Below are 25,224 nucleotides of genomic sequence, written 5' to 3'. Positions count from 1 at the left end.
GACTCCCCAGGGGAAGGGTGATGAGACAACCAAAACTAAAAATAGTAAAGAGTCTTCTACAGGCCCCCAAAAACCTGCACAGGAGGGTGGGCCCAGAGCCTCTTCACAAAACAATGGGTACAAGGGTAAAAACTTTGATCCCAAAAAGGCCTGGTGTCATAGCTGTAAACAGCATGGACACCAAACTGGAGACAAGGCCTGTCCCAAGAAAGGTTCCACTCCAAACTCCCATCCAGGTAACACTGGTATGGCTAGTCTCCAAGTGGGATCAACAGTGTGCCCAGAGCAAATCAGGGTCCACACTGAAGCTACTCTAGTTTCTGAGGGTGGGGTGGATTTAGCCACACTAGCTGTCTGGCCGCCTAACATGCAAAAATACAGACAGCAACTCTTAATTAATGGGACTAGAATAGAGGGCCTGAGGGATACAGGTGCCAGTGTCACCATGGTGACAGAGAAACTGGTTTCCCCTGGCCAATACCTGACTGGAAAAACTTACACAGTCACCAACGCTGACAATCAGAGAAAAGAACATCCCATGGCAATGGTTACTTTAGAATGGGGAGGGGTCAATGGCCTGAAACAGGTGGTGGTCTCCTCAAATATCCCAGTGGACTGTCTGCTTGGAAATGACCTGGAGTCCTCAGCATGGGCTGAGGTAGAACTAAAAACCCATGCAGCAATGCTGGGTATCCCTGAACTGGTGTGTGTGAAAACAAGAGCACAGTGCAAGGCACAGGGAGAACAAGTAGAGCTGGAGTCTGGAAGAATGGCCCAGCCTACCAAGAGGAAAGGAAAGTCAGTTGGGAAACCAACTGCAACACAGCAAAAGAAAGGGAACCTCTCTTCTCAGGAAGAAGTTCTGCCCTCTGAGGGAACTGAGCCTTTGGAGCTTGAACCTTATCAGGTTGAGCTCTTAGGCCCAGGGGGACCCTCAAGGGAGGAGCTGTGTAAGGGACAAGAAACCTGTCCCTCTCTTGAAGGCCTTAGGCAGCAAGCTGCTGAAGAGTCCAAAGGCAAGAAAAATGGAACGCATAGGGTCTATTGGGAAGATGGACTCCTGTACACTGAGGCCAGAGACCCCAAACCTGGTGCCACTAGGAGAGTGGTAGTGCCTCAGCTGTTCAGGAAGTTCATCCTAACATTGGCCCATGACATTCCCCTTGCTGGACATTTGGGACAAACCAAGACGTGGGAGAGGTTAGTCAACCACTTCTACTGGCCCAATATGTCCAACATGGTTAAGGAGTTTTGCCTCTCCTGCCCCACCTGTCAAGCCAGTGGTAAGACAGGTGGGCATCCAAAGGCCCCCCTCATTCCACTTCCAGTGGTGGGGGTGCCCTTTGAAAGAGTGGGTGTGGACATAGTTGGTCCACTAGAACCTCCCACAGCCTCAGGAAATATGTATATCCTGGTAGTAGTGGATCATGCTACCAGGTATCCTGAAGCTATTCCCCTTAGGTCGACTACTGGCCCTGCAGTAGCCAAGGCCCTCATTGGTATCTTTACCAGAGTGGGTTTCCCTAAGGAGGTGGTGTCTGACAGAGGTACCAACTTCATGTCAGCATACCTAAAGCACATGTGGAATGAGTGTGGAGTGACTTATAAATTCACTACACCATACCATCCCCAAACTAATGGCTTGGTTGAGAGATTCAACAAGACATTAAAAGGCATGATCATGGGGCTCCCAGAAAAGCTCAAAAGGAGATGGGATGTCCTCTTGCCATGTCTGCTTTTCGCTTACAGAGAGGTGCCACAGAAGGGAGTAGGATTCTCACCCTTTGAACTTCTGTTTGGTCATCCTGTAAGGGGACCACTTGCCCTTGTTAAAGAAGGCTGGGAGAGACCTCTCCATGAGCCTAAACAGGACATAGTGGACTATGTACTTGGCCTTCGCTCTAGAATGGCAGAGTACATGGAAAAGGCAACCAAAAACCTTGAGGCCAGCCAACAGCTCCAGAAGTTTTGGTATGACCAAAAGGCTGCACTGGTTGAGTTCCAACCAGGGCAGAAAGTCTGGGTTCTGGAGCCTGTGGCTCCCAGGGCACTCCAGGACAAATGGAGTGGCCCTTACCCAGTACTAGAAAGGAAGAGTCAGGTCACCTACCTGGTGGACCTGGGCACAAGCAGGAGCCTGTAAAGAAATGGCTCCCTGTTGCAGTTACCCCCCACTTTTTGCCTGATACTGATGCTGACTTGACTGAGAAGTGTGCTGGGACCCTGCTAACCAGGCCCCAGCACCAGTGTTCTTTCACCTAAAATGTACCATTGATCCCACAATTGGCACACCCTGGCATCCAGATAAGTCCCTTGTAACTGGTACCTCTGGTACCAAGGGCCCTGATGCCAGGGAAGGTCTCTAAGGGCTGCAGCATGCATTATGCCACCCTAGAGACCCCTCACTCAGCACAGCCACACTGCTTACAAGCCTGTGTGTGCTAGTGAGAACAAAATGAGTAAGTCGACATGGCACTCCCCTCAGGGTGCCATGCCAGCCTCTCACTGCCTATGCAGTATAGATAAGACACCCCTCTAGCAGGCCTTACAGCCCTAAGGCAGGGTGCACTATACCATAGGTGAGGGTACCAGTGCATGAGCACTGTGCCCCTACAGTGTCTAAGCAAAACCTTAGACATTGTAAGTGCAGGGTAGCCATAAGAGTATATGGTCTGGGAGTCTGTTTTACACGAACTCCACAGCACCATAATGGCTACACTGAAAACTGGGAAGTTTGGTATCAAACTTCTCAGCACAATAAATGCACACTGATGCCAGTGTACATTTTATTGTAAAATACACCACAGAGGGCACCTTAGAGGTGCCCCCTGAAACTTAACCGACTGTCTGTGTAGGCTGACTAGTTCCAGCAGCCTGCCACACCAGAGACATGTTGCTGGCCCCATGGGGAGAGTGCCTTTGTCACTCTGAGGCCAGTAACAAAGCCTGCACTGGGTGGAGATGCTAACACCTCCCCCAGGCAGGAGCTGTAACACCTGGCGGTGAGCCTCAAAGGCTCACCCCTTTGTCACAGCCCAGCAGGGCACTCCAGCTTAGTGGAGTTGCCCGCCCCCTCCGGCCACGGCCCCCACTTTTGGCGGCAAGGCTGGAGGGAACAAAGAAAGCAACAAGGAGGAGTCACTGGCCAGTCAGGACAGCCCCTAAGGTGTCCTGAGCTGAGGTGACTCTAACTTTTAGAAATCCTCCATCTTGCAGATGGAGGATTCCCCCAATAGGGTTAGGATTGTGACCCCCTCCCCTTGGGAGGAGGCATAAAGAGGGTGTACCCACCCTCAGGGCTAGTAGCCATTGGCTACTAACCCCCCAGACCTAAACACGCCCTTAAATTTAGTATTTAAGGGCCACCCTGAACCCTAGAAAATTAGATTCCTGCAACTACAAGAAGAAGGACTGCCCAGCTGAAAACCCCTGCAGCGGAAGACCAGAAGACGACAACTGCCTTGGCTCCAGAAACTCACCGGCCTGTCTCCTGCCTTCCAAAGATCCTGCTCCAGCGACGCCTTCCAAAGGGACCAGCGACCTCGACATCCTCTGAGGACTGCCCCTGCTTCGAAAAGACAAGAAACTCCCGAGGACAGCGGACCTGCTCCAAGAAAAGCTGCAACTTTGTTTCCAGCAGCTTTAAAGAACCCTGCAAGCTCCCCGCAAGAAGCGTGAGACTTGCAACACTGCACCCGGCGACCCCGACTCGGCTGGTGGCGATCCAACACCTCAGGAGGGACCCCAGGACTACTCTAAGACTGTGAGTACAAAAACCTGTCCCCCCTGAGCCCCCACAGCGCCGCCTGCAGAGGGAATCCCGAGGCTTCCCCTGACCGCGACTCTTTGAATCCTAAGTCCCGACACCTGGGAGAGACCCTGCACCCGCAGCCCCCAGGACCTGAAGGACCGGACTTTCACTGGAGGAGTGACCCCCAGGAGTCCCTCTCCCTTGACCAAGTGGAGGTTTCCCCGAGGAACCCCCCCCTTGCCTGCCTGCAGCGCTGAAGAGATCCCTAGATCTCCCATTGACTTCCATTACAAACCCGACGCTTGTTTCTACACTGCACCCGGCCGCCCCCGCGCTGCTGAGGGTGAAATTTCTGTGTGGGCTTGTGTCCCCCCCGGTGCCCTACAAAACCCCCCTGGTCTGCCCTCCGAAGACGCGGGTACCTACCTGCAAGCAGACCGGAACCGGGGCACCCCCTTCTCTCCATTCTAGCCTATGTGTTTTGGGCACCACTTTGAACTCTGCACCTGACCGGCCCTGAGCTGCTGGTGTGGTGACTTTGGGGTTGCTCTGAACCCCCAACGGTGGGCTACCTTGGACCAAGAACTAAGCCCTGTAAGTGTCTTACTTACCTGGTAAAACTAACAAATACTTACCTCCCCTAGGAACTGTGAAAATTGCACTAAGTGTCCACTTTTAAAATAGCTATTTGTGAATAACTTGAAAAGTATACATGCAATTTTTATGATTTAAAGTTCCTAAAGTACTTACCTGCAATACCTTTCAAATAAGCTATTACATGTAGAATTTGAACCTGTGGTTCTTAAAATAAACTAAGAAAAGATATTTTTCTATATAAAAACCTATTGGCTGGATTTGTCTCTGAGTGTGTGTACCTCATTTATTGTCTATGTGTATGTACAACTAATGCTTAACACTACTCCTTGGATAAGCCTACTGCTCGACCACACTACCACAAAATAGAGCATTAGTATTATCTATTTTTACCACTATTTTACCTCTAAGGGGAACCCTTGGACTCTGTGCATGCTATTCCTTACTTTGAAATAGCACATACAGAGCCAACTTCCTACAGAGCCCCAAGAGGGTGATCCATGTAAACCGCCTTAAGCTCTTCCACGACAGAGCTGATGTCAATCTGTTGATGGTAACAGATGAGGATCAGGAGGCAGAGAGTGAACCTCTCCCTGATCTTCTGTCATCAGACCCAAAAGATGGCACAGTAGATGGAGTGATCTACTCAGACACCCTCTCTGGCCAACAGCAAGCTGATTGTAGAAGAGTCCTACAACAGTTTCCTGAACTCTTCTCCTTAACCCCTGGTCAGACACACCTGTGTACCCATGATGTGGACACAGGAGACAGCATGCCTGTCAAGAACAAAATCTTTAGACAATCTGACCATGTTAAGGAAAGCATCAAGGTGGAAGTCCACAAGATGCTGGAATTGGGAGTAATTGAGCGCTCTGACAGCCCCTGGGCTAGCCCAGTGGTCTTAGTCCCCAAACCTCACACCAAAGATGGAAAGAAAGAGATGAGGTTTTGTGTGGACTACAGAGGGCTCAATTCTGTCACCAAGACAGATGCTCATCCAATTCCAAGAGCTGATGAGCTCATAGACAAATTAGGTGCTGCCAAATTCTTAAGTACCTTTGACTTGACAGCAGGGTACTGGCAAATAAAAATGGCACCTGGAGCAAAAGAGAAAACAGCATTCTCCACACCTGATGGGCATTATCAGTTTACTGTTATGCCCTTTGGTTTAAAGAATGCCCCTGCCACCTTCCAAAGGTTGGTGAATCAAGTCCTTGCTGGCTTGGAGTCCTTTAGCACAGCTTATCTTGATGATATTGCTGTCTTTAGCTCCACCTGGCAGGATCACCTGGTCCACCTGAAGAAGGTTTTGAAGGCTCTGCAATCTGCAGGCCTCTCTATCAAGGCATCCAAATGCCAGATAGGGCAGGGAACTGTGGTTTACTTGGGCCACCTTGTAGGTGGAGGCCAAGTTCAGCCACTCCAACCCAAGATCCAGACTATTCTGGACTGGGTAGCTCCAAAAACCCAGACTCAAGTCAGGGCATTCCTTGGCTTGACTGGGTATTACAGGAGGTTTGTGAAGGGATATGGATCCATTGTGACAGCCCTCACTGAACTCACCTCCAAGAAAATGCCCAAGAAAGTGAACTGGACTGTGGAATGCCAACAGGCCTTTGACACCCTGAAACAGGCAATGTGCTCAGCACCAGTTCTAAAAGCTCCAGATTATTCTAAGCAGTTCATTGTGCAGACTGATGCCTCTGAACATGGGATAGGGGCAGTTTTGTCCCAAACAAATGATGATGGCCTTGACCAGCCTGTTGCTTTCATTAGCAGGAGGTTACTCCCCAGGGAGCAGCGTTGGAGTGCCATTGAGAGGGAGGCCTTTGCTGTGGTTTGGTCCCTGAAGAAGCTGAGACCATACCTCTTTGGGACTCACTTCCTAGTTCAAACTGACCACAGACCTCTCAAATGGCTGATGCAAATGAAAGGTGAAAATCCTAAACTGTTGAGGTGGTCCATCTCCCTACAGGGAATGGACTTTATAGTGGAACACAGACCTGGGACTGCCCATGCCAATGCAGATGGCCTTTCCAGGTTCTTCCACTTAGAAAATGAAGACTCTCTTGGGAAAGGTTAGTCTCATCCTCTTTCGTTTGGGGGGGGTTGTGTAAGGAAATGCCTCCTTGGCATGGTTGCCCCCTGACTTTTTGCCTTTGCTGATGCTATGTTTACAATTGAAAGTGTGCTGAGGCCTGCTAACCAGGCCCCAGCACCAGTGTTCTTTCCCTAACCTGTACTTTTGTATCCACAATTGGCAGACCCTGGCATCCAGATAAGTCCCTTGTAACTGGTACTTCTAGTACCAAGGGCCCTGATGCCAAGGAAGGTCTCTAAGGGCTGCAGCATGTCTTATGCCACCCTGGAGACCTCTCACTCAACACAGACACACTGCTTGCCAGCTTGTGTGTGCTAGTGAGGACAAAACGAGTAAGTCGACATGGCACTCCCCTCAGGGTGCCATGCCAGCCTCTCACTGCCTATGCAGTATAGGTAAGCCACCCCTCTAGCAGGCCTTACAGCCCTAAGGCAGGGTGCACTATACCATAGGTGAGGGTACCAGTGCATGAGCATGGTACCCCTACAGTGTCTAAACAAAACCTTAGACATTGTAAGTGCAGGGTAGCCATAAGAGTATATGGTCTGGGAGTCTGTCAAACACGAACTCCACAGCACCATAATGGCTACACTGAAAACTGGGAAGTTTGGTATCAAACTTCTCAGCACAATAAATGCACACTGATGCCAGTGTACATTTTATTGTAAAATACACCACAGAGGGCACCTTAGAGGTGCCCCCTGAAACTTAACCGACTGTCTGTGTAGGCTGACTAGTTCCAGCAGCCTGCCACACCAGAGACATGTTGCTGGCCCCATGGGGAGAGTGCCTTTGTCACTCTGAGGCCAGTAACAAAGCCTGCACTGGGTGGAGATGCTAACACCTCCCCCAGGCAGGAGCTGTAACACCTGGCGGTGAGCCTCAAAGGCTCACCCCTTTGTCACAGCCCAGCAGGGCACTCCAGCTTAGTGGAGTTGCCCGCCCCCTCCGGCCACGGCCCCCACTTTTGGCGGCAAGGCTGGAGGGAACAAAGAAAGCAACAAGGAGGAGTCACTGGCCAGTCAGGACAGCCCCTAAGGTGTCCTGAGCTGAGGTGACTCTAACTTTTAGAAATCCTCCATCTTGCAGATGGAGGATTCCCCCAATAGGGTTAGGATTGTGACCCCCTCCCCTTGGGAGGAGGCACAAAGAGGGTGTACCCACCCTCAGGGCTAGTAGCCATTGGCTACTAACCCCCCCAGACCTAAACACGCCCTTAAATTTAGTATTTAAGGGCTACCCTGAACCCTAGAAAATTAGATTCCTGCAACTACAAGAAGAAGGACTGCCTAGCTGAAAACCCCTGCAGAGGAAGACCAGAAGACGACAACTGCCTTGGCTCCAGAAACTCACCGGCCTGTCTCCTGCCTTCCAAAGATCCTGCTCCAGCGACGCCTTCCAAAGGGACCAGCGACCTCGACATCCTCTGAGGACTGCCCCTGCTTCGAAAAGACAAGAAACTCCCGAGGACAGCGGACCTGCTCCAAGAAAAGCTGCAACTTTGTTTCCAACAGCTTTAAAGAACCCTGCAAGCTCCCCGCAAGAAGCGTGAGACTTGCAACACTGCACCCGGCGACCCCGACTCGGCTGGTGGCGATCCAACACCTCAGGAGGGACCCCAGGACTACTCTAAGACTGTGAGTACAAAAACCTGTCCCCCCTGAGCCCCCACAGCGCCGCCTGCAGAGGGAATCCCGAGGCTTCCCCTGACCGCGACTCTTTGAATCCTAAGTCCCGACACCTGGGAGAGACCCTGCACCCGCAGCCCCCAGGACCTGAAGGACCGGACTTTCACTGGAGGAGTGACCCCCAGGAGTCCCTCTCCCTTGACCAAGTGGAGGTTTCCCCGAGGAACCCCCCCCTTGCCTGCCTGCAGCGCTGAAGAGATCCCTAGATCTCCCATTGACTTCCATTACAAACCCGACGCTTGTTTCTACACTGCACCCGGCCGCCCCCGCGCAGCTGAGGGTGAAATTTCTGTGTGGACTTGTGTCCCCCCCGGTGCCCTACAAAACCCCCCTGGTCTGCCCTCCGAAGACGCGGGTACTTACCTGCAAGCAGACCGGAACCGGGGCACCCCCTTCTCTCCATTCTAGCCTATGTGTTTTGGGCACCACTTTGAACTCTGCACCTGACCGGCCCTGAGCTGCTGGTGTGGTGACTTTGGGGTTGCTCTGAACCCCCAACGGTGGGCTACCTTGGACCAAGAACTAAGCCCTGTAAGTGTCTTACTTACCTGGTTAACCTAACAAATACTTACCTCCCCTAGGAACTGTGAAAATTGCACTAAGTGTCCACTTTTAAAACAGCTATTTGTGAATAACTTGAAAAGTATACATGCAATTTTGATGATTTGAAGTTCCTAAAGTACTTACCTGCAATACCTTTCGAATGAGATATTACATGTAGAATTTGAACCTGTGGTTCTTAAAATAAACTAAGAAAAGATATTTTTCTATATAAAAACCTATTGGCTGGATTTGTCTCTGAGTGTGTGTACCTCATTTATTGTCTATGTGTATGTACAACAAATGCTTAACACTACTCCTTGGATAAGCCTACTGCTCGACCACACTACCACAAAATAGAGCATTAGTATTATCTATTTTTACCACTATTTTACCTCTAAGGGGAACCCTTGGACTCTGTGCATGCTATTCCTTACTTTGAAATAGCACATACAGAGCCAACTTCCTACACAAACTCATACAGTAGATAAGCTGAAGTACACAAGTAAAGATTAAAGAACAGATGCAAGTGAGGAGCACTGAGGAGCTCCCCAGTGTACTAATTTAGGCTCAGGTGTAAAGAACCATACTCATACTTTGCTGACAGAAGGATTTTATCCAGTTTAAAAGACTTATAGATTCAACACCTTAAAAGATGTCGAAGAAGCTGATGTTGCCAACGCCTGTCTGCAACCCCGCTCAGTCATTAAAAAGGATATCACTTGACAACTTAAGTAATTGTTAGTGATTCAAATGTGGTTTAAAATCCAGAACTAAATGTGGATAGTCTATGCAGGTCGACAGTTGTACATCATTTTCACTGACACACTTAAATATGTTAAAGCTTCATCCTTTATGGTGTAGACCTCAAGCAACCTCTAAAAACCGGTCAAGATTGAAAAATTAACTTTCCATATATTGAGACTCTAGGCTATAGTGATTAACCACTGCTCTCAAAAGCACAATGAGGTACAGCCAATAGGTCACTTCACTTATAAACTAACTGAGCCTGGATACAACTTTGAAACTGTATAAGGCATTACGTCACCATGGCAGGCAATCCTTTATTCCAAAACTGTATCACTATTTCCCCTGGCATTCAGAGAATTAAAATGCTGAAGAAAAACAAAGGGGGAGACATACCCTTAACAAAAGAGATGCAGAATCCCATCAGTTACATGCAACAAATTCCAAGAGGCAATGCATTGATCATGCTATGCACACACAAACACACAAGCATTCACTGGCAAAAGTAAAAAACGGCGAGACAATGTTAAAAAATAATCAACACCACACTCACAATAAGCCTTATGACTATACTCACAAATTCAGAGGATGTCCTAGGTATCAGATAGGAATCATCTTGAAACATGTAATGTGCAGCAGTTGGGTCCTGGAAATGGAACAACATAATTGAATTCACAGAACTTCCTAGAACCACAAGTGCAAAACCTCTAATCAACTAATGCTGCACTGTACTTACCCTATTTGTAGAGGAAGAAAGGGTTTGTAGTACAGCCAATTTACTCCTGAACAAAAAGCAGAGAAGAAAAATAGAAAGATTACGACAAGAGCAATAATATGTATTTATTAATTTGCAATGGAGCTGATAGTTAAATAGAAGACTCAATTTATCCCCTTTTGCTTCTTATGGGAGTTTATTTTGATAACAATCTTATCCATTTCTCTCTATTTAGCTCTTGCTTAATTTTCTATGGAAATTAAGCAGCAGCAATCACTGTTATACTAGATGTAGTACTATATTAAGTAGTATACAATAACTTGCAGAGTCAAGTGATCTATCAAAGAGTAAACATGTAGAAACTATGAATCAGCAATCTACGTGCTGTATCTAAAATGCACACTACAAAATATGTGCTCAATGTACTGGTACATTCAAACCTTTGGATACAGGTTCAGGTGGATAATATTTCTATTATTTGACACCTTTCTCAGTTCCTCCTATATCAAAGCCATTCTAAACCAGACTTTCTTACTTATTCCTAATTCTCCTTAGTAATTTCTGTAATACGGATATCAAAGCATTTAATTTTATGATTAGTCTAACTGAACGTATCAAGTTAGTACTTGAGCAATTTTGATAATCACTTTTATCTTGTTTATCAGAATATAGAGATAATACTGAAAATTGATTTGTTATGTTGGGCTCAATGTTGGACTCTCTGGTTTGGGAAACAGTAACTTGGTTCTGGTAAAAAACAATAAAAACAATTTCTTTAAAAGTGCTCTAGCTCAACTGTCTTTATGGTTGGTATCTGGTCATATTTGTTTTCCTTCAACTAATACTGCCCCTAAAATCTTCCACAGATATACCATGGTTTTATCCAACATACTAAATCGGTACAATGCCTGTTTATTACTGCTAGTGATACCACTGAGTTTGTCCTTTTTCACCAATGTTGTTTGTAGATTGAGGAAAATATGCATGCATCGGACTTTTGGTTAGGGCCTTACCGCACTCTTCTAGAATGTCCACTCGTTGTGCCTCACTCCAACATAGGGTTTTTTGAGACTTTGGAAAACATTGTCTTTTTCCTCAAACTTTTGAATCTATTTTAGAACTTACTCTAATAAAAGGCTCACAAATAGCAATTCCTTGCCAAAATAATGCCTCATATTTATCCCTTTTTTTACAGCTCTTTTGCCTACCTTATTCTGGTGTTTATGTTTACCCTATTAGAGCCTTCTCCCTTAACAGCTCCTTTTTTACAGCATCTGTCCTGCCTGAAGTGTGGTCACCTTCCCTTCTTTATGTCTTCATCATTCTTCGACTTGGACTTTAATTTCACCCCTCACCCCAAATCTCCACACATGACAGTCCTGCCACCGGCCAATTACATTCCTTGACACTGTTTTCCACTCTGTGCTTCTGTATCGACGGAGCTTGATTCAGAGTCACTTGTGACAAACTGCGTTTGTTCCACCAACCTTTCCCTTCAAGTAGTGCTGCCACTTTACTGACCTTCTTTACTTGAATGAGATGAGAAAATGTGGACTCGCCCCTTTTCATACATTTGAGTCTCCTTATCAGCACCCAATCACTGACTTCCAAACCTGGGCTAGTTCTGCCTTTGTTACTTACATCAAATCTCTGTTTCATTGCCTGTCTCTTTTTGAAGTACCTTGTTACGTGTTTCTTCGGAACCAGTTGTTACTAGACACCCACCCTTGAGTGACAACCATGTGGGGTACCAACTTGTGCATACATTTCTGCCCTGAATCAAAGAAAAGGCGCAACATCTTATAGCTCCAAATCTTTCAAATGTACAACTTCTTTAACATCCTGAACCGACGATAATGCAGTCTGAATACCTTCTTAAACTTGTTAGCCCGCTCATAAATGCCATTAGAATTCGGCAAATGCAAAGTTACTTTGATCTAACTCTAAAAAACTACACAAATCTTTAGGAACAAAATGGGTACCATTATCCTTAATCTTTTTCGGTGAACCCTCTAGAGAAAATACTTTGCTCAAGAATATAATGAGAGATTTAGTACTGGGGGCTTTGACAAAGGAATAATAAATCCACTTGGAGTGGTAATCAATCAACATGATCAGATGCCTCAAGTCACTTGGAAGAAGTGAAAAAGGACCAGCAAAGACCACTGCAAACTTATCTTAAGGTGCTTCAGGAAAGGAAACTGGCTGCAATGGCATGCTCATTGTCTTCCATTGCTTATGAGACATTAGGCATTCACTGCAGATCTCACTTGTGCATCCTAATAATGCCAACAGTACTGTTGCTTTAACCATTCAAAAGTTCTGCTAACACCTTGGTGTCCCTGATGTGCTAATGTAATCAAGAATTTTCACAAACCCTCTTGTGGCACAAGCAAGTTAAATCCCTACTTTCTGGCCGTCCTTCCACAGGGAATTTCTTCAACCTAGACAAGTTCTCATCCCTCTCCGCATCAGAATTTTTTTTATTCTAATTTCATGTCCACCAGAATGACTCACAGAAAACATAATTTGAATACTAACCATGTTTTTCTTCTCGGAATAACAATTTCTTCTGTGGCTTCTAGAAATAAAAACAATAGCTGGCTCTTAGCATTAGATTAGAGACTGCATAGTGTAAATGAAAATATAGACAATGAAATAATTGTACCGGAGGAGGCAGCAGGGGCCTGGGATGTTGCATTCGCTGACGAGTATCTGCAACGCAAGAGCAAACACTTAAAGAGAAATAGAACTAAACTTCACATAAGCAAGCCAACTTCAATTACTCATTTGAAAACATGTATCATGTACATAAAAGTTAATTTTATTAACATTCTCATACAAAGAGTCTGATAGGAGACATTACATTCTCTTACCTTAGGTGCTCAGTTAAGTGCCAAAATGGAGCCTGACGGCCACCTTGCAGATATTAATTTTACATGTGTTCCACTTGACAAAATTGTCTTTAGAGAAAAGGGTCACACTGAATATCCGCCCTACACATTCTAGAAAGTTGAGAGATCACCTGACTGTTGGCACTCCCAGCAAAGGTAAATTATGTATTTGGTCCCTTCTTCATGCCATATTTCTGTCTGAGACTTGGTTGAATGACCTCTCAGCTCCTGATGTACTGACTGCCATTCCTCAGGGTGTGCTACTGAGAGGCTTAATAGGCAATCACATAGGAGGCGGGGTCAGCATTGCTATTATTTTTTAAACAATCATACATCCCAGCAGTACAGTAACTGAAGTAGCTATTTCAGGAAGTGATACAGCTTTTTTCTCTCATTCCTTATCCAGCAAATTTATATTAGCCAGATACGGCAGTAACTTCATTAATTGCAGATCTAGAAGCTCTGCAACTTGTTCAGTTGGTAAGACTCCTCACACACTGGCTGGGCCACATTGTGGACCCAGTTTTTTTCAAATTTAACAAGTCTTTCAGTAAGTGACCCCTTACCTCTGATATGGTCTGATCACTTTGCAATTCCTTTCTGGGTCTTTCATGCTAATTTTTTACCAACAACTATCTCTCGACAGGTGGTAAGATCTAGGGAACTGGCAAGGGTGACCTCTGCTAATTTCTCTCAGGCTTTGATCACGGCTCGCCCAACCTTCGATAAGTGTGTGGATATAGCGAATGCTCAGATGGTGGATTGGATAATGGGGGCTCTTGATCAAACTGCACCTAGGTCTGACTTCACCAGTTAGGTATCTAAACCATCATCTTAATGGTTCAATGAGGAACAATTAGCCTTGAAAAAGAACTACAAACATTTAGAGCGCATTTGGCGCAGGAGATTCCATCCCACTGATAAGGCCAACGAACAAGGCCCTGAAGGAATACCAGAAACGCATAAAGGCGACTTGTCACACCTCCTATATTGATAAATTCGGGGCAGCACAGAACTACCTTCAGAGGATCGCTGCTACGTGATAGCGCAGTTCTTCACTGACAAGTTTGCATCCATCTACTCTTCTTTTTCTGAGGCGGCCAGAGCTGTGACATGTTGCAGCCCAGGGTCTGAACCTTTACCAGACAATGCTGGGCTAAACTCTTTCAAGGCCATGGAGCTAAAGGTGATGCTTTCGTTGTTGGCAAAAATAAAGTCTGGGCCTCCGAGTGATCCGGCAGCCTGAGAGAGCTTGGAAAGGGGTGTGCATGCCATTGCACCTCTGCTTTACGACCTTTTGAATATCTCTTTCGAGACAGGTAGGGTTCCCCGTCTCTGGAAGCACGGTATGGTTATGCCCCTGCTGAAGAAACCTAGTTTGGATTCTTCCAAACCGGATAACTTCAGGCCAATCTCACTACTCCCGTTCAACTCTAGGTGGTGGAAAAATGGGTGAATCAGCAACTGACAGACTTTAATGAGATAAAAGATCTTCTCCACAGAACTGAGTCTAGTTTTTGCCCCACCCGTAGTATAGTCTGCATTACCATTAACTTTTGAGTCCATCCGTCAAAATTGTGGATGGGGGCGCTACAGCTGCAGTGAGATCTTACAATGTTTTTTATACCGTGTCCCAGAACATTGTGCTGGAACGTCTGTGGAAGTGCGGGATCGGGAATAAAGATTTGCTGTGGCTAGCCTCCTTCCTGCAGGACAGATCCTTCCAGGTGATCAAAGGAGGAAATATACGGACACAGAACTATTACCTGAGATATTATGCAGTGTGACCCTTAATATGGATTCTCCTACTGAAAAAACAGCCTTATACATCTTCGGAGCTAGGGTGGAGTCAGATCCAGTACGCTCCATCCTTGGGGCTTCCTAGTCATCAGCATGCACTGGTTGTGATCGTGCATGAATAGAAAGATCCACATAAAAAAAGTGTTCCAAGATTCTTACCTAGAATATCCCCTGGAAGAGATAAACAACAGCATTTCTGAATCTGTGGTTACTGAGCCTTTGGTGGGTCTTACTTCTATGGCATAGGATTGCATTCAAAAAGATGCTAAATATAAACATATTGATTCAGTATTGAAGAAAGGCCATACACGTGCCCATTTAGATATGAGAGCTGGGATGTATAGAGCATATTTTAAGATTGTGAGGACAGCATATGGGATGTGGGAATAACGTCAATATTCATTATCAATTTCAATTTTCCATAAAAATATACTGTTTCCCAAATAGGATAATGGAAGGTTTAAGCTTTGATGATGAGATGCTATCCATCCTGGCAGGACTGTTGCTAATGAGAGATACTACTTTGTCACAAACATTGACTCCCGTGAATGATTGGGATACATTGTCAGAATTATAGAAGTTTCAGGTGAAGACAGTGCTCCATGGAGCTATAATGACAGAATACCTGAGAGGCAATGTTGCCCCCAGAGGTTTGATTGCAACAAATGAACAAAGAATTTACTTAGACGATGAGGAATTCAAAAAAAGACTGGTCCTTAATCGCCCGGAAGCGCGAAAAGATTGTAAGATACTCTGTTAATTATGATATTTGCTCTAAAAAACTCAGTTAACGTTCACAGTATAAAAAGAAACTGGAAGAAGTGAATAAAGGGCTAACCGAGTATAGGGAGTTCCTGACAGTCAAAAATTTAATTCCAGAAAGACTTACCAAAATTTTCTCAAGAGAAAACTTACCCCTATATTAGGGATGATATTAGGGATGATTATGTAAAAAGAGAGAGTAACTCTTCCTACACATCAGAAGACAGCAATGGCTCAACTAAAAGTGAGGGGGGCCCTGTGAAAGATCACAAGTCCCAAGAAATAGAAGGGGTCGGGGCAAGAGATTTTTTAACCAACCCTCAACATCAGGAAACACATACAAACCAGGACGTTGTAGCCCAATACTTGGGGGTGGCCTTTGTATGGATTTGCCCAAAGTCCTCCTCAAACAGGTTTCTCCTGGCAAGCCTCCCCTCCGACAAGACCTTTTTTAGAAAAAGGCCGGGGGAGGAGGGGACAATGGAGAAACAGAGACCAAAGGGTCTCTTGGAAAGATCCAGAACAAGGAGAAAAAATAAAAAATGCAAAAGGAACCTCAACAGGGAACAAGCCGATCATAACAGATAACATCATCCACCTAAGTAACAAGATTCTCACAGATACTGAAAAGAATATCAACAAAGGCCTTGGTTTTGTTCCAACACCGAGAGATGATCCCTTCCGCCTAAGATTAGAAATAGCGGAGTTCCTTAGAGGGATCAGATTTACAAGTATTTTTCTCAATACATGATAGCACAGACCTTGAAGGAGAGATAAACTAACACAGGACTCCACAAAAAATCATTTTTTACCCCTGCAATTTAACAATTACTACGCGAGGTTGCTACTTTTGAACAGGCAGTAGAATTGGGCCTAAAATCTATCTCACAGGTCAACCTGAGAAGAATTCAGCATTTTAGAAAGGCAGTAAGAGAGGCTTTGAAAGACCTGACAGTTGTCCATTCAATAATTATCAAACCAGCCGACAGGGGAGGGTGATTGGGGGGGGGGGGGGGGGGTTAGGGGGTGGTACGGTGATTTTACCACAAGAAATGTATCACACAGAATGTAAAAAACTGCTCAGTAACCTCATACATTATAAGGAATTGTCAAAAGACCCCACACCAGAGATCAAAGAGGAAATTGTATTTCTGGACATTCAGTGAGTAACAGAGAAAGAGGCATCCTTTCTAATTGAGAGAGAACTAAAATTTCGTATTTTTACATCTCGCCCAAGGTCCGTAAAAATAAAATCTGTCCTCGTTGACATGTATTTGATTACGAAGGGGAATTCCTTCTCCAAACACACGGGACATCTATGGGCTGTACATGCGTGCCCCCAGCATGGCCTGCCTATCCGTACACAATTTTAAAACAGAACTCATATACTCAGAAGACAATCCATTCTCGAAACATATGAGGTTATGGAAAAGGTATATAGATGATGTTTTGGTTATTTGGCAGGGTACAAAAGAAGAGGCTGAAAGTTTCACTGACTAGCTGAACAGTATGGACCCTTTCCTCAGATTCACCATGGCCATGAGTAGTACCAAGATGCCATTTCTAGACTTACAGATTTACCATGAAGACAGGGAACTAAAAACAGAGTACTATAAACCAACTGATAGCAACATTCTGCTACGATATGATAGTTTTCATCCCGAGCACTAAGGGAAGGCCTTGCAATTGGACAATTCCTGAGACTGAGACATAACTGGATAGATGTTAAGAAATTCCAACAACACGCAGAAAGATTATCTTCTAAACCAAGGGAAAAGTGATATCCAGAGAGAACCATTGCCAGAGGCACAAATGTGCTAGAAATAACAACAGAGAAGCTCTACTGAGTATGTACAACGTCCCTGGAAACCAAGGCCTATATGTGTTACTACCTTTTGCCCCAGCTCGAATGAAGTGACAAAAGCTCATTAAAAAACACTGGGGCATCTTGAACACCGGTAATTTGAAGTTGGAACTACCACATTTTTCAATCAGACTGAGTCAGAACCTCAGAGACACATTGGTACATACGTGGCCAAACAAACAGAGTAGAAATACTCAAACAACGTTATGGGAAATCCCAGCCCCGAAATGACATCAACGTTGCGGAGTTGTGGCATGTGTAGCTTTACCAGTAAATGTATATAAAACAGTAGATTTAGGCTTGCAAAAACCATAGGTATTAAATCAACTAGAACTGTAACTCAAGTGATGTGATATATGTGCTAATGTGCCCTTGTAATCTTCTGTATGTGAGTATGTTGACAAGAAAGGTAAAAACACAAATCAGTGAACACAGAAGCACCATAAGATGCAAAAGGGAGACAGGTATTTTTAATTCACCCAAGTTCCCACCACTCCTATCCCTCCTGTGATTCACATTAACAAGACTACATCAGTGCTCCCATGTATCCCGTAGGTCAGGGCATGCCCCGCTCCATAGCGGAACGGGAGGAAACCAAATGATGAAGCATGCCACCAAGGGGTAACCCTGGTGGGTGAGAGTTTTTCTAAAAGGAAAATCCTTTTTTCTATCCATCTTATTGTAGTTCTTTTAGCTGGGCCTCTGTTGTAATTTTATATAGGCTATAAGGAGGACAGACCTAGCCCCACAACCTCCTTCTCCCTCTGTTTTTCTATGATCATTCATGACTACCATGGATTTGAGAGATGCATATTTTCACATTCGAATACTAGGAGATGATGATGGAAAGTTCTTGAGATTTTGCCTGCTGGGGAAACATTTTCAGTTCCGAGTCCTACCATTTCCATTCAGGTCTGCTCCAAGAGCATTTAAGACAAAAGTGCCTTTAATATCTTTACAAGTCAAGGAATAGAATTCCCATTTGTGGATGAATGGGTCCTGCATTCTCCACTGAAGGAATTAGCATTGAAGGGTAGCAGATAATCCAAGAATGTCTTCAATGGTATGGGCTTCCCATCAACCTTCCTAAGCATCAGCTGGTGACAGCTCAAGGAACGATCTTTATTGGAACACATTTCATGACGGGTATAGGAATGGTGTTTCTTCCTGTTGATAGAGAAGAGGCGCCATCTCATGTGGCTTCATCACATCAACCTCCAGCTAGACTTTGGAAGACGGCAACTTACTGTGCCGCCTGTGTTTCTTGTACACTGGCCGACAAACCATATCAGACCACTTTTGATGAATATAAAATATTGGGACTCGGGATCAACCAGTTTAGAAGAAATGATTCCTGTGATTCCTCAAATCACTATGTCACTTCAAAAGGTGGATGAATCCAGTGTCTTTGTCAATTGCTTCCAGCCCCAGAAAAAAGTGACAATGGATATCAGTGCATGAGGAGAAGGTGAAGTTTTAGACGGATTTGTCAATTCAGGAAAGGTGGCGTACCAAACAGACAGATCCTCAAATTAGAGAACGTTATCAGCATCAAGCATTAATATAGTTCTATCCTAATCTTCAACGTCTTAGTTTGACTCGACAATATGATGATGTCTTACATGAACAGAAGGCGGAGCCAAATTTACATCACTCAATCGAATAGCTCTGAAGGCGGGAACTTGGGCAGAGTATCATCTTCTATCACTGAAAGCAATGGATATCAGTGGGAAAGAATGTGAAAGAGGACAATGTGACTACAGTTTATCTGATCTGGGCTGCATCTCAGAGGGTCTTTCTGATCAAACGTCAGAAATTCAGAGAACCTTATCTGGACCGTTTTGCTTCTCTAGAGAACACTCCACTACAGAGTCTACTTGCAATTTCCTGTCAGGTGTTTGGGATATCCATGCCATCTCCTCGCCTTGGGTTTCTCAGCTCCTCTATGCTTCTCCTCCTATTCCTCTGATCCCTCAGCTGATTTAAAGAATTCAGCAGAGGTGAAGTGGTTCTTCCCTTTTGGCTTTGCAGATCATGGTTTCCACTTCTGAGATCCATGCCTCTATCTCCACACTGGAAAATGTATTTTTCCTCTTCAAACACAGTGGTGAGTGAGTAACAGAGAAAGAGGCATCCTTTCTAATTGAGAGAGAACTAAAATTTCGTATTTTTACATCTCGCCCAAGGTCCGTAAAAATAAAATCTGTCCTCTTTGACATGTATTTGATTACGAAGGGGAATTCCTTCTCCAAACACACGGGACATCTATGGGCTGTACATGCGTGCCCCCAGCATGGCCTGCCTATCCGTACACAATTTTAAAACAGAACTCATATACTCAGAAGACAATCCATTCTCGAAACATATGAGGTTATGGAAAAGGTATATAGATGATGTTTTGGTTATTTGGCAGGGTACAAAAGAAGAGGCTGAAAGTTTCACTGACTAGCTGAACAGTATGGACCCTTTCCTCAGATTCACCATGGCCATGAGTAGTACCAAGATGCCATTTCTAGACTTACAGATTTACCATGAAGACAGGGAACTAAAAACAGAGTACTATAAACCAACTGATAGCAACATTCTGCTACGATATGATAGTTTTCATCCCGAGCACTAAGGGAAGGCCTTGCAATTGGACAATTCCTGAGACTGAGACATAACTGGATAGATGTTAAGAAATTCCAACAACACGCAGAAAGATTATCTTCTAAACCAAGGGAAAAGTGATATCCAGAGAGAACCATTGCCAGAGGCAAAAATGTGCTAGAAATAACAACAGAGAAGCTCTACTGAGTATGTACAACGTCCCTGGAAACCAAGGCCTATATGTGTTACTACCTTTTGCCCCAGCTCGAATGAAGTGACAAAAGCTCATTAAAAAACACTGGGGCATCTTGAACACCGGTAATTTGAAGTTGGAACTACCACATTTTTCAATCAGACTGAGTCAGAACCTCAGAGACACATTGGTACATACGTGGCCAAACAAACAGAGTAGAAATACTCAAACAACGTTATGGGAAATCCCAGCCCCGAAATGACATCAACGTTGCGGAGTTGTGGCATGTGTAGCTTTGTCAATTGCTTCCAGCCCCAGAAAAAAGTGACAATGGATATCAGTGCATGAGGATAAGGTGAAGTTTTAGACGGATTTGTCAATTCAGGAAAGGTGGCGTACCAAACAGACAGATCCTCAAATTAGAGAACGTTATCAGCATCAAGCATTAATATAGTTCTATCCTAATCTTCAACGTCTTAGTTTGACTCAACAATATGATGATGTCTTACATGAACAGAAGGCGGAGCCAAATTTACATCACTCAATCGAATAGCTCTGAAGGCGGGAACTTGGGCAGAGTATCATCTTCTATCACTGAAAGCAATGGATATCAGTGGGAAAGAATGTGAAAGAGGACAATGTGACTACAGTTTATCTGATCTGGGCTGCATCTCAGAGGGTCTTTCTGATCAAACGTCAGAAATTCAGAGAACCTTATCTGGACCGTTTTGCTTCTCTAGAGAACACTCCACTACAGAGTCTACTTGCAATTTCCTGTCAGGTGTTTGGGATATCCATGCCATCTCCTCGCCTTGGGTTTCTCAGCTCCTCTATGCTTCTCCTCCTATTCCTCTGATCCCTCAGCTGATTTAAAGAATTCAGCAGAGGTGAAGTGGTTCTTCCCTTTTGGCTTTGCAGATCATAGTTTCCACTTCTGAGATCCATGCCTCTATCGCCACACTGGAAAATGTATTTTTCCTCTTCAAACACAGTGGTGTTTTCTACAGTCACAGCTGTCTCTATCGATCAGAAGGCTGACAGGAACAGGCTTCAGAGTAGAAGCATTACAAACCATTTCGCAAAGGCCATACAAAAATATAGGTATCCGGCTACTCTGAAGTTCTATTCTACCCCATGGAAAATCTTTAAGCACTGGTGTTCTCTGAGATCTTTGTCTCCTGTTGACTGCGATATTACCTTCACTGTTTACTTTTTACATGATTGATTTGAAAATAATTTGTGAATGGCTATTTTAAAAGACTAGGGCCAGTGACAAAGGCATTTAAAGAACCATAGGCTGGTATGGACTGGAACAAAGATTTGGTGAGTAGGCTTTTGAGATGTTTTCTAACTCTAGGTCTGTAACAAGATCTGTTATACCTCCATGGGACCTGCCTTTAGTTTTGAGAGCACCTCAGGGAGCTCTGTTTGAACCTTTGAATTCAGTAAGCTTAAAATATTTAACTATGAAAGTAGCGCTACATCATGCAGCAAAATGGTGTGATGTAGGTTGGAACTGAGAAACCAAGACTCCTGAGAAGTTCAGTAGTGGATGGGGCCTTACCAATATGGCATCAACTACTTGAAACCCCATTAGTGGCCCACCGGGTGGCCACTGCGTGAGAACTAGCTATCAAAAGAGTACTAAACAGCCACCCTTCAGCAGATCCCTACTGATAGAATGACTGCATCTGGTTCATTGGATACATGACACTGTCTCTGATGGCTTGGGAAGAGGTGAATTTGTTACTTTGGGACATCTTCACTCCGGCAATGTTTGTGACCTGCCAGGAAGACATTTGGGGGTCAGGCAGTTCCTACAATATGCCCAAACTAACACTTACAGCTAAGGAGGTTTGGACAGTCTTCCCGACTACATTGGAGGCTTCCCTTCCCATCGAGTTTGTCTGTGTGTGGAGGGGGGGGCAGGGGGGGAGAGGGATTCATCTTACAGAGGCCTACTCATCCCCTTGACTGCTGTGGAATGAGAAAGAGCCTGTGCACGGGTTAAAGAGTTTGCAATGAATGCAAGATTTAAACTGATGCATTTTAACTGCCTCGATAGTACATATCTAGCATCTTCAATATTAAAAAGAACAAACCCTAATGGAAATACCACCTGTCCAAGATGTGAGAGCAAGAAGCTACATTTCTGCGTATGAAATGGAGTTGTTGAGTATTGTTGAAATACTAGGAAGAGGTGGTAGCCCAAATCAAATTAGTGATGGGTATTAGACTTGAAACATCAATACAACATTGTTTACTGACTATTATAAGTAATACAAGAAAAGGAATATGTAATACATTTGCAACACTTGGTCTGATTTTGGCCAAGCACCAAATAGCAATTCACTGGTTAGCCAGCAGGGGATCCTCAGTGCAAAAGTGGGGTAAAGATATGATGGGAGTGGGTTGAGAGAAAACAATGCTGAGGAAAGTCATTATGACAGATGATAGCACAGCAGAGGAACTAAGTGAGTAGGCAGACATGGTGTGCAACTTGATAGACCATCAGGAGGAAGAGGATGAGTAGAATACGTATACTGTAGTGTGGCAAGATGAACCAGATTGGATGAGCTACTGTGATGTGAATCAAACCTTCCACTACACTACCAAAGTAGCGGTGGCTTAATGGGGAAGGGGTTAATTAACAATGTGTAATTATAATGACTGAGAGGTGTGATGTGTCCACATGGAGATGACTGGAGGGGCAAAGAGTGATGTATCTCACTTCCTTAGAAGATAAAAGATAAGTATAAAGATCACCAATGCAAAAATTGGCTGGAATTTTTTTATCTCATATATATTAGCATTTTAATGTATAACCTACCATCTTCATGATGGAGTTCTAAAACGTAAATAAAAATGTTGAAAAAAACAATTAAAGTAATATTTCTGGAGCCAATCACCTTGACAAGAATAACTGGCGATCTAGGACTAATTGTGCAAATCACAGTTTTTGAGAATTTTGGATGATGGAATTGTTTTGACACCTATTAATGCTTATCTTTCAAAAGGGTCTTCCAGATTTCACATAGAACAGGAAGTTTAGATTCCAGTAACACCCCCCCCTCCAATTAAGGAAGAAGAATTGTGTCAAGTGATGTGAACAGAACGGTAGCAATATAATTAAACAGAGCAACATAGTGTAGATCATTTGTTAACAACATTTGGGAGAAATGGGACAGGGAAACAAAACAGCTAATATTTCACAGATTTGTTCAACTGTATCCATGGTTTACTCTGTCTAATCCCCTTATCATACAGAGAATATAGGAGAGTATCGATACCTGGGTAAAAAAAAAAAAAAATCATTGACTGAGATTTGCAGAGTGGCTACCTGGGTCTCCTTGGATACTTTTGTAAGGCACTACAGGACTGAAGGTGTTTGATTGGGATGGGGGCAGGCTTTTGATCAGAGTGTTTTCAACTTGGTTTTGACAACATAGCTCATCTATGATTCTCTACCTAATTAACAAAAAGCACGATGATTGTTAAGCTGATGTATTTTTCTGGCCAGTCGAGCTAGGGTAAATATAAAAAGTAATGACTGGGACAAGGATAAGGGGTAAGGGCCTGTGTTACGTATCTGTAATTTTCAACACCACTGACACTGAATCTGCTCACCACAAATGTCTGTTTTTCTAGTCGTTTTTAAGAATAGAATTAGAACCTGGTGATCCACATTGAGCTACGTGACAAAGCCTCTTGACATTTTTACAGCACAGCCTCTAAGTATAGTGCCATCCACACAAAGCTGAAAAATGACAAAAGCCTTTTACCACTCCAGGCACAAAATTACATCTTTGGTTTGTTAAAATAACATCCAAGCCAATCTGCAATGAATAAAATCTCTCTGCCTAAACTTGGAGCTACCCAGAGTTCCCTGCTTCATTATAAGTTATACTTGAAAGACTACTACATCCCCTGCAGAAAGCTTTGTGTTTCAAGATACTTTACAAATGCAGTGGGTAAGACCCATTTTTCTTGTAAAATCTGTGTAGCAAGTACAGTGAAAAAAAAACAAAGTTGACCTAAATGTATGGCTACTTAGCTATTCTATACTCACAACATAGATATCCAATACACACAACATATATATGATTTATAGCCAGCCAATGTAATGATGTGTGCATAAAGTGATTCACAGCAGCATTTAGCCTGCTTGAAACTACACCAAACATGTGGCATGAAAGAGAAACGAGGGACAGGGAGAAACGCCCAAGATCACACACGCCTGACGATCAAGAGGAAAATTATAAACAATAATCATTAGAACAAAAGTTTTAGCTACTTGCCCGCGATTAATGATTATTAATGAGACCCGTTAAGAAAACAGGTGGATACCGCTTTAGGAATCGCGAGGTGAAGTAGGTCTGCAGCTTCCACCACTGCAGAACATCACACTTAACTATCGCCGCTGGTACAACAGCGACAACGCATGCCTCACCTGAGGCACATGCTCGGTATGATACGGCTGCCATGCAACCAAGCCTGGGCAGACCCGAGCCGCAGTCCACATCGCATACAACCGGCTGCTCCTACTGTCGCCATCACTGCCACCGCACAACCTGGGTGCACACTAGTAAACGATGAGCGACCGGCAAGGGTCAAACAGCAAAGCATGACGGGAGAGCCCAGCCGCCAATCACTGACAAGCGCTCGATCTGCGGGTCATGCGGCAAGCGTCACCCCTACACAACAACTAGAACGCTGACGTATCCCTTTAAAATAAATCAGTAACTACGATGCATGTCAAAACGTCTTCGAAATCCTTCCCTTCCCCGGAGCAGCAAGGCTAAATTGTAGAGCAAAATTAGTTCGCGATTAATCGCTTTCTAAAAATCAGGATAAAGATGTAGTTGCAGAAATGTGGAATAATGAATGCGGAGCTCTTTCCTTTCATGGGTCATGAACATTAAACATAGTAAACAATGCATTCAACTGCGCCTGCCATTCACGCTGTATTTTGTAATTGGTGCACGA

At 44.4% G+C, this 25,224-nt stretch overlaps 1 protein-coding gene across 1 annotated transcript in view; it reads right to left on the bottom strand.

Annotated features, from left to right (window-relative positions):
• PTCD3 (pentatricopeptide repeat domain 3) overlaps positions 1-24,867 on the bottom strand; it is a 181,814-nt gene extending 156,947 nt beyond the window's left edge. The window contains exons 1-5 of the mRNA XM_069204302.1: positions 24,689-24,867; positions 12,805-12,851; positions 12,678-12,717; positions 10,158-10,203; positions 9,999-10,067 (exon numbers count right to left, since the gene is read on the bottom strand). Of these exons, the coding sequence (XP_069060403.1) occupies positions 9,999-10,067; positions 10,158-10,203; positions 12,678-12,717; positions 12,805-12,851; positions 24,689-24,864 (378 nt within the window). The 5' untranslated portion in view covers positions 24,865-24,867. The remainder of the gene's footprint in view (positions 1-9,998; positions 10,068-10,157; positions 10,204-12,677; positions 12,718-12,804; positions 12,852-24,688) is intronic.
• Between the last annotated feature and the right edge of the window lie 357 nt (positions 24,868-25,224).

Source organism: Pleurodeles waltl, chromosome 1_2 (assembly GCF_031143425.1).
Source record: "Pleurodeles waltl isolate 20211129_DDA chromosome 1_2, aPleWal1.hap1.20221129, whole genome shotgun sequence".
Lineage (NCBI taxonomy): Eukaryota > Metazoa > Chordata > Amphibia > Caudata > Salamandridae > Pleurodeles > Pleurodeles waltl.
This window is presented reverse-complemented; position numbering and strand designations above follow the sequence as displayed.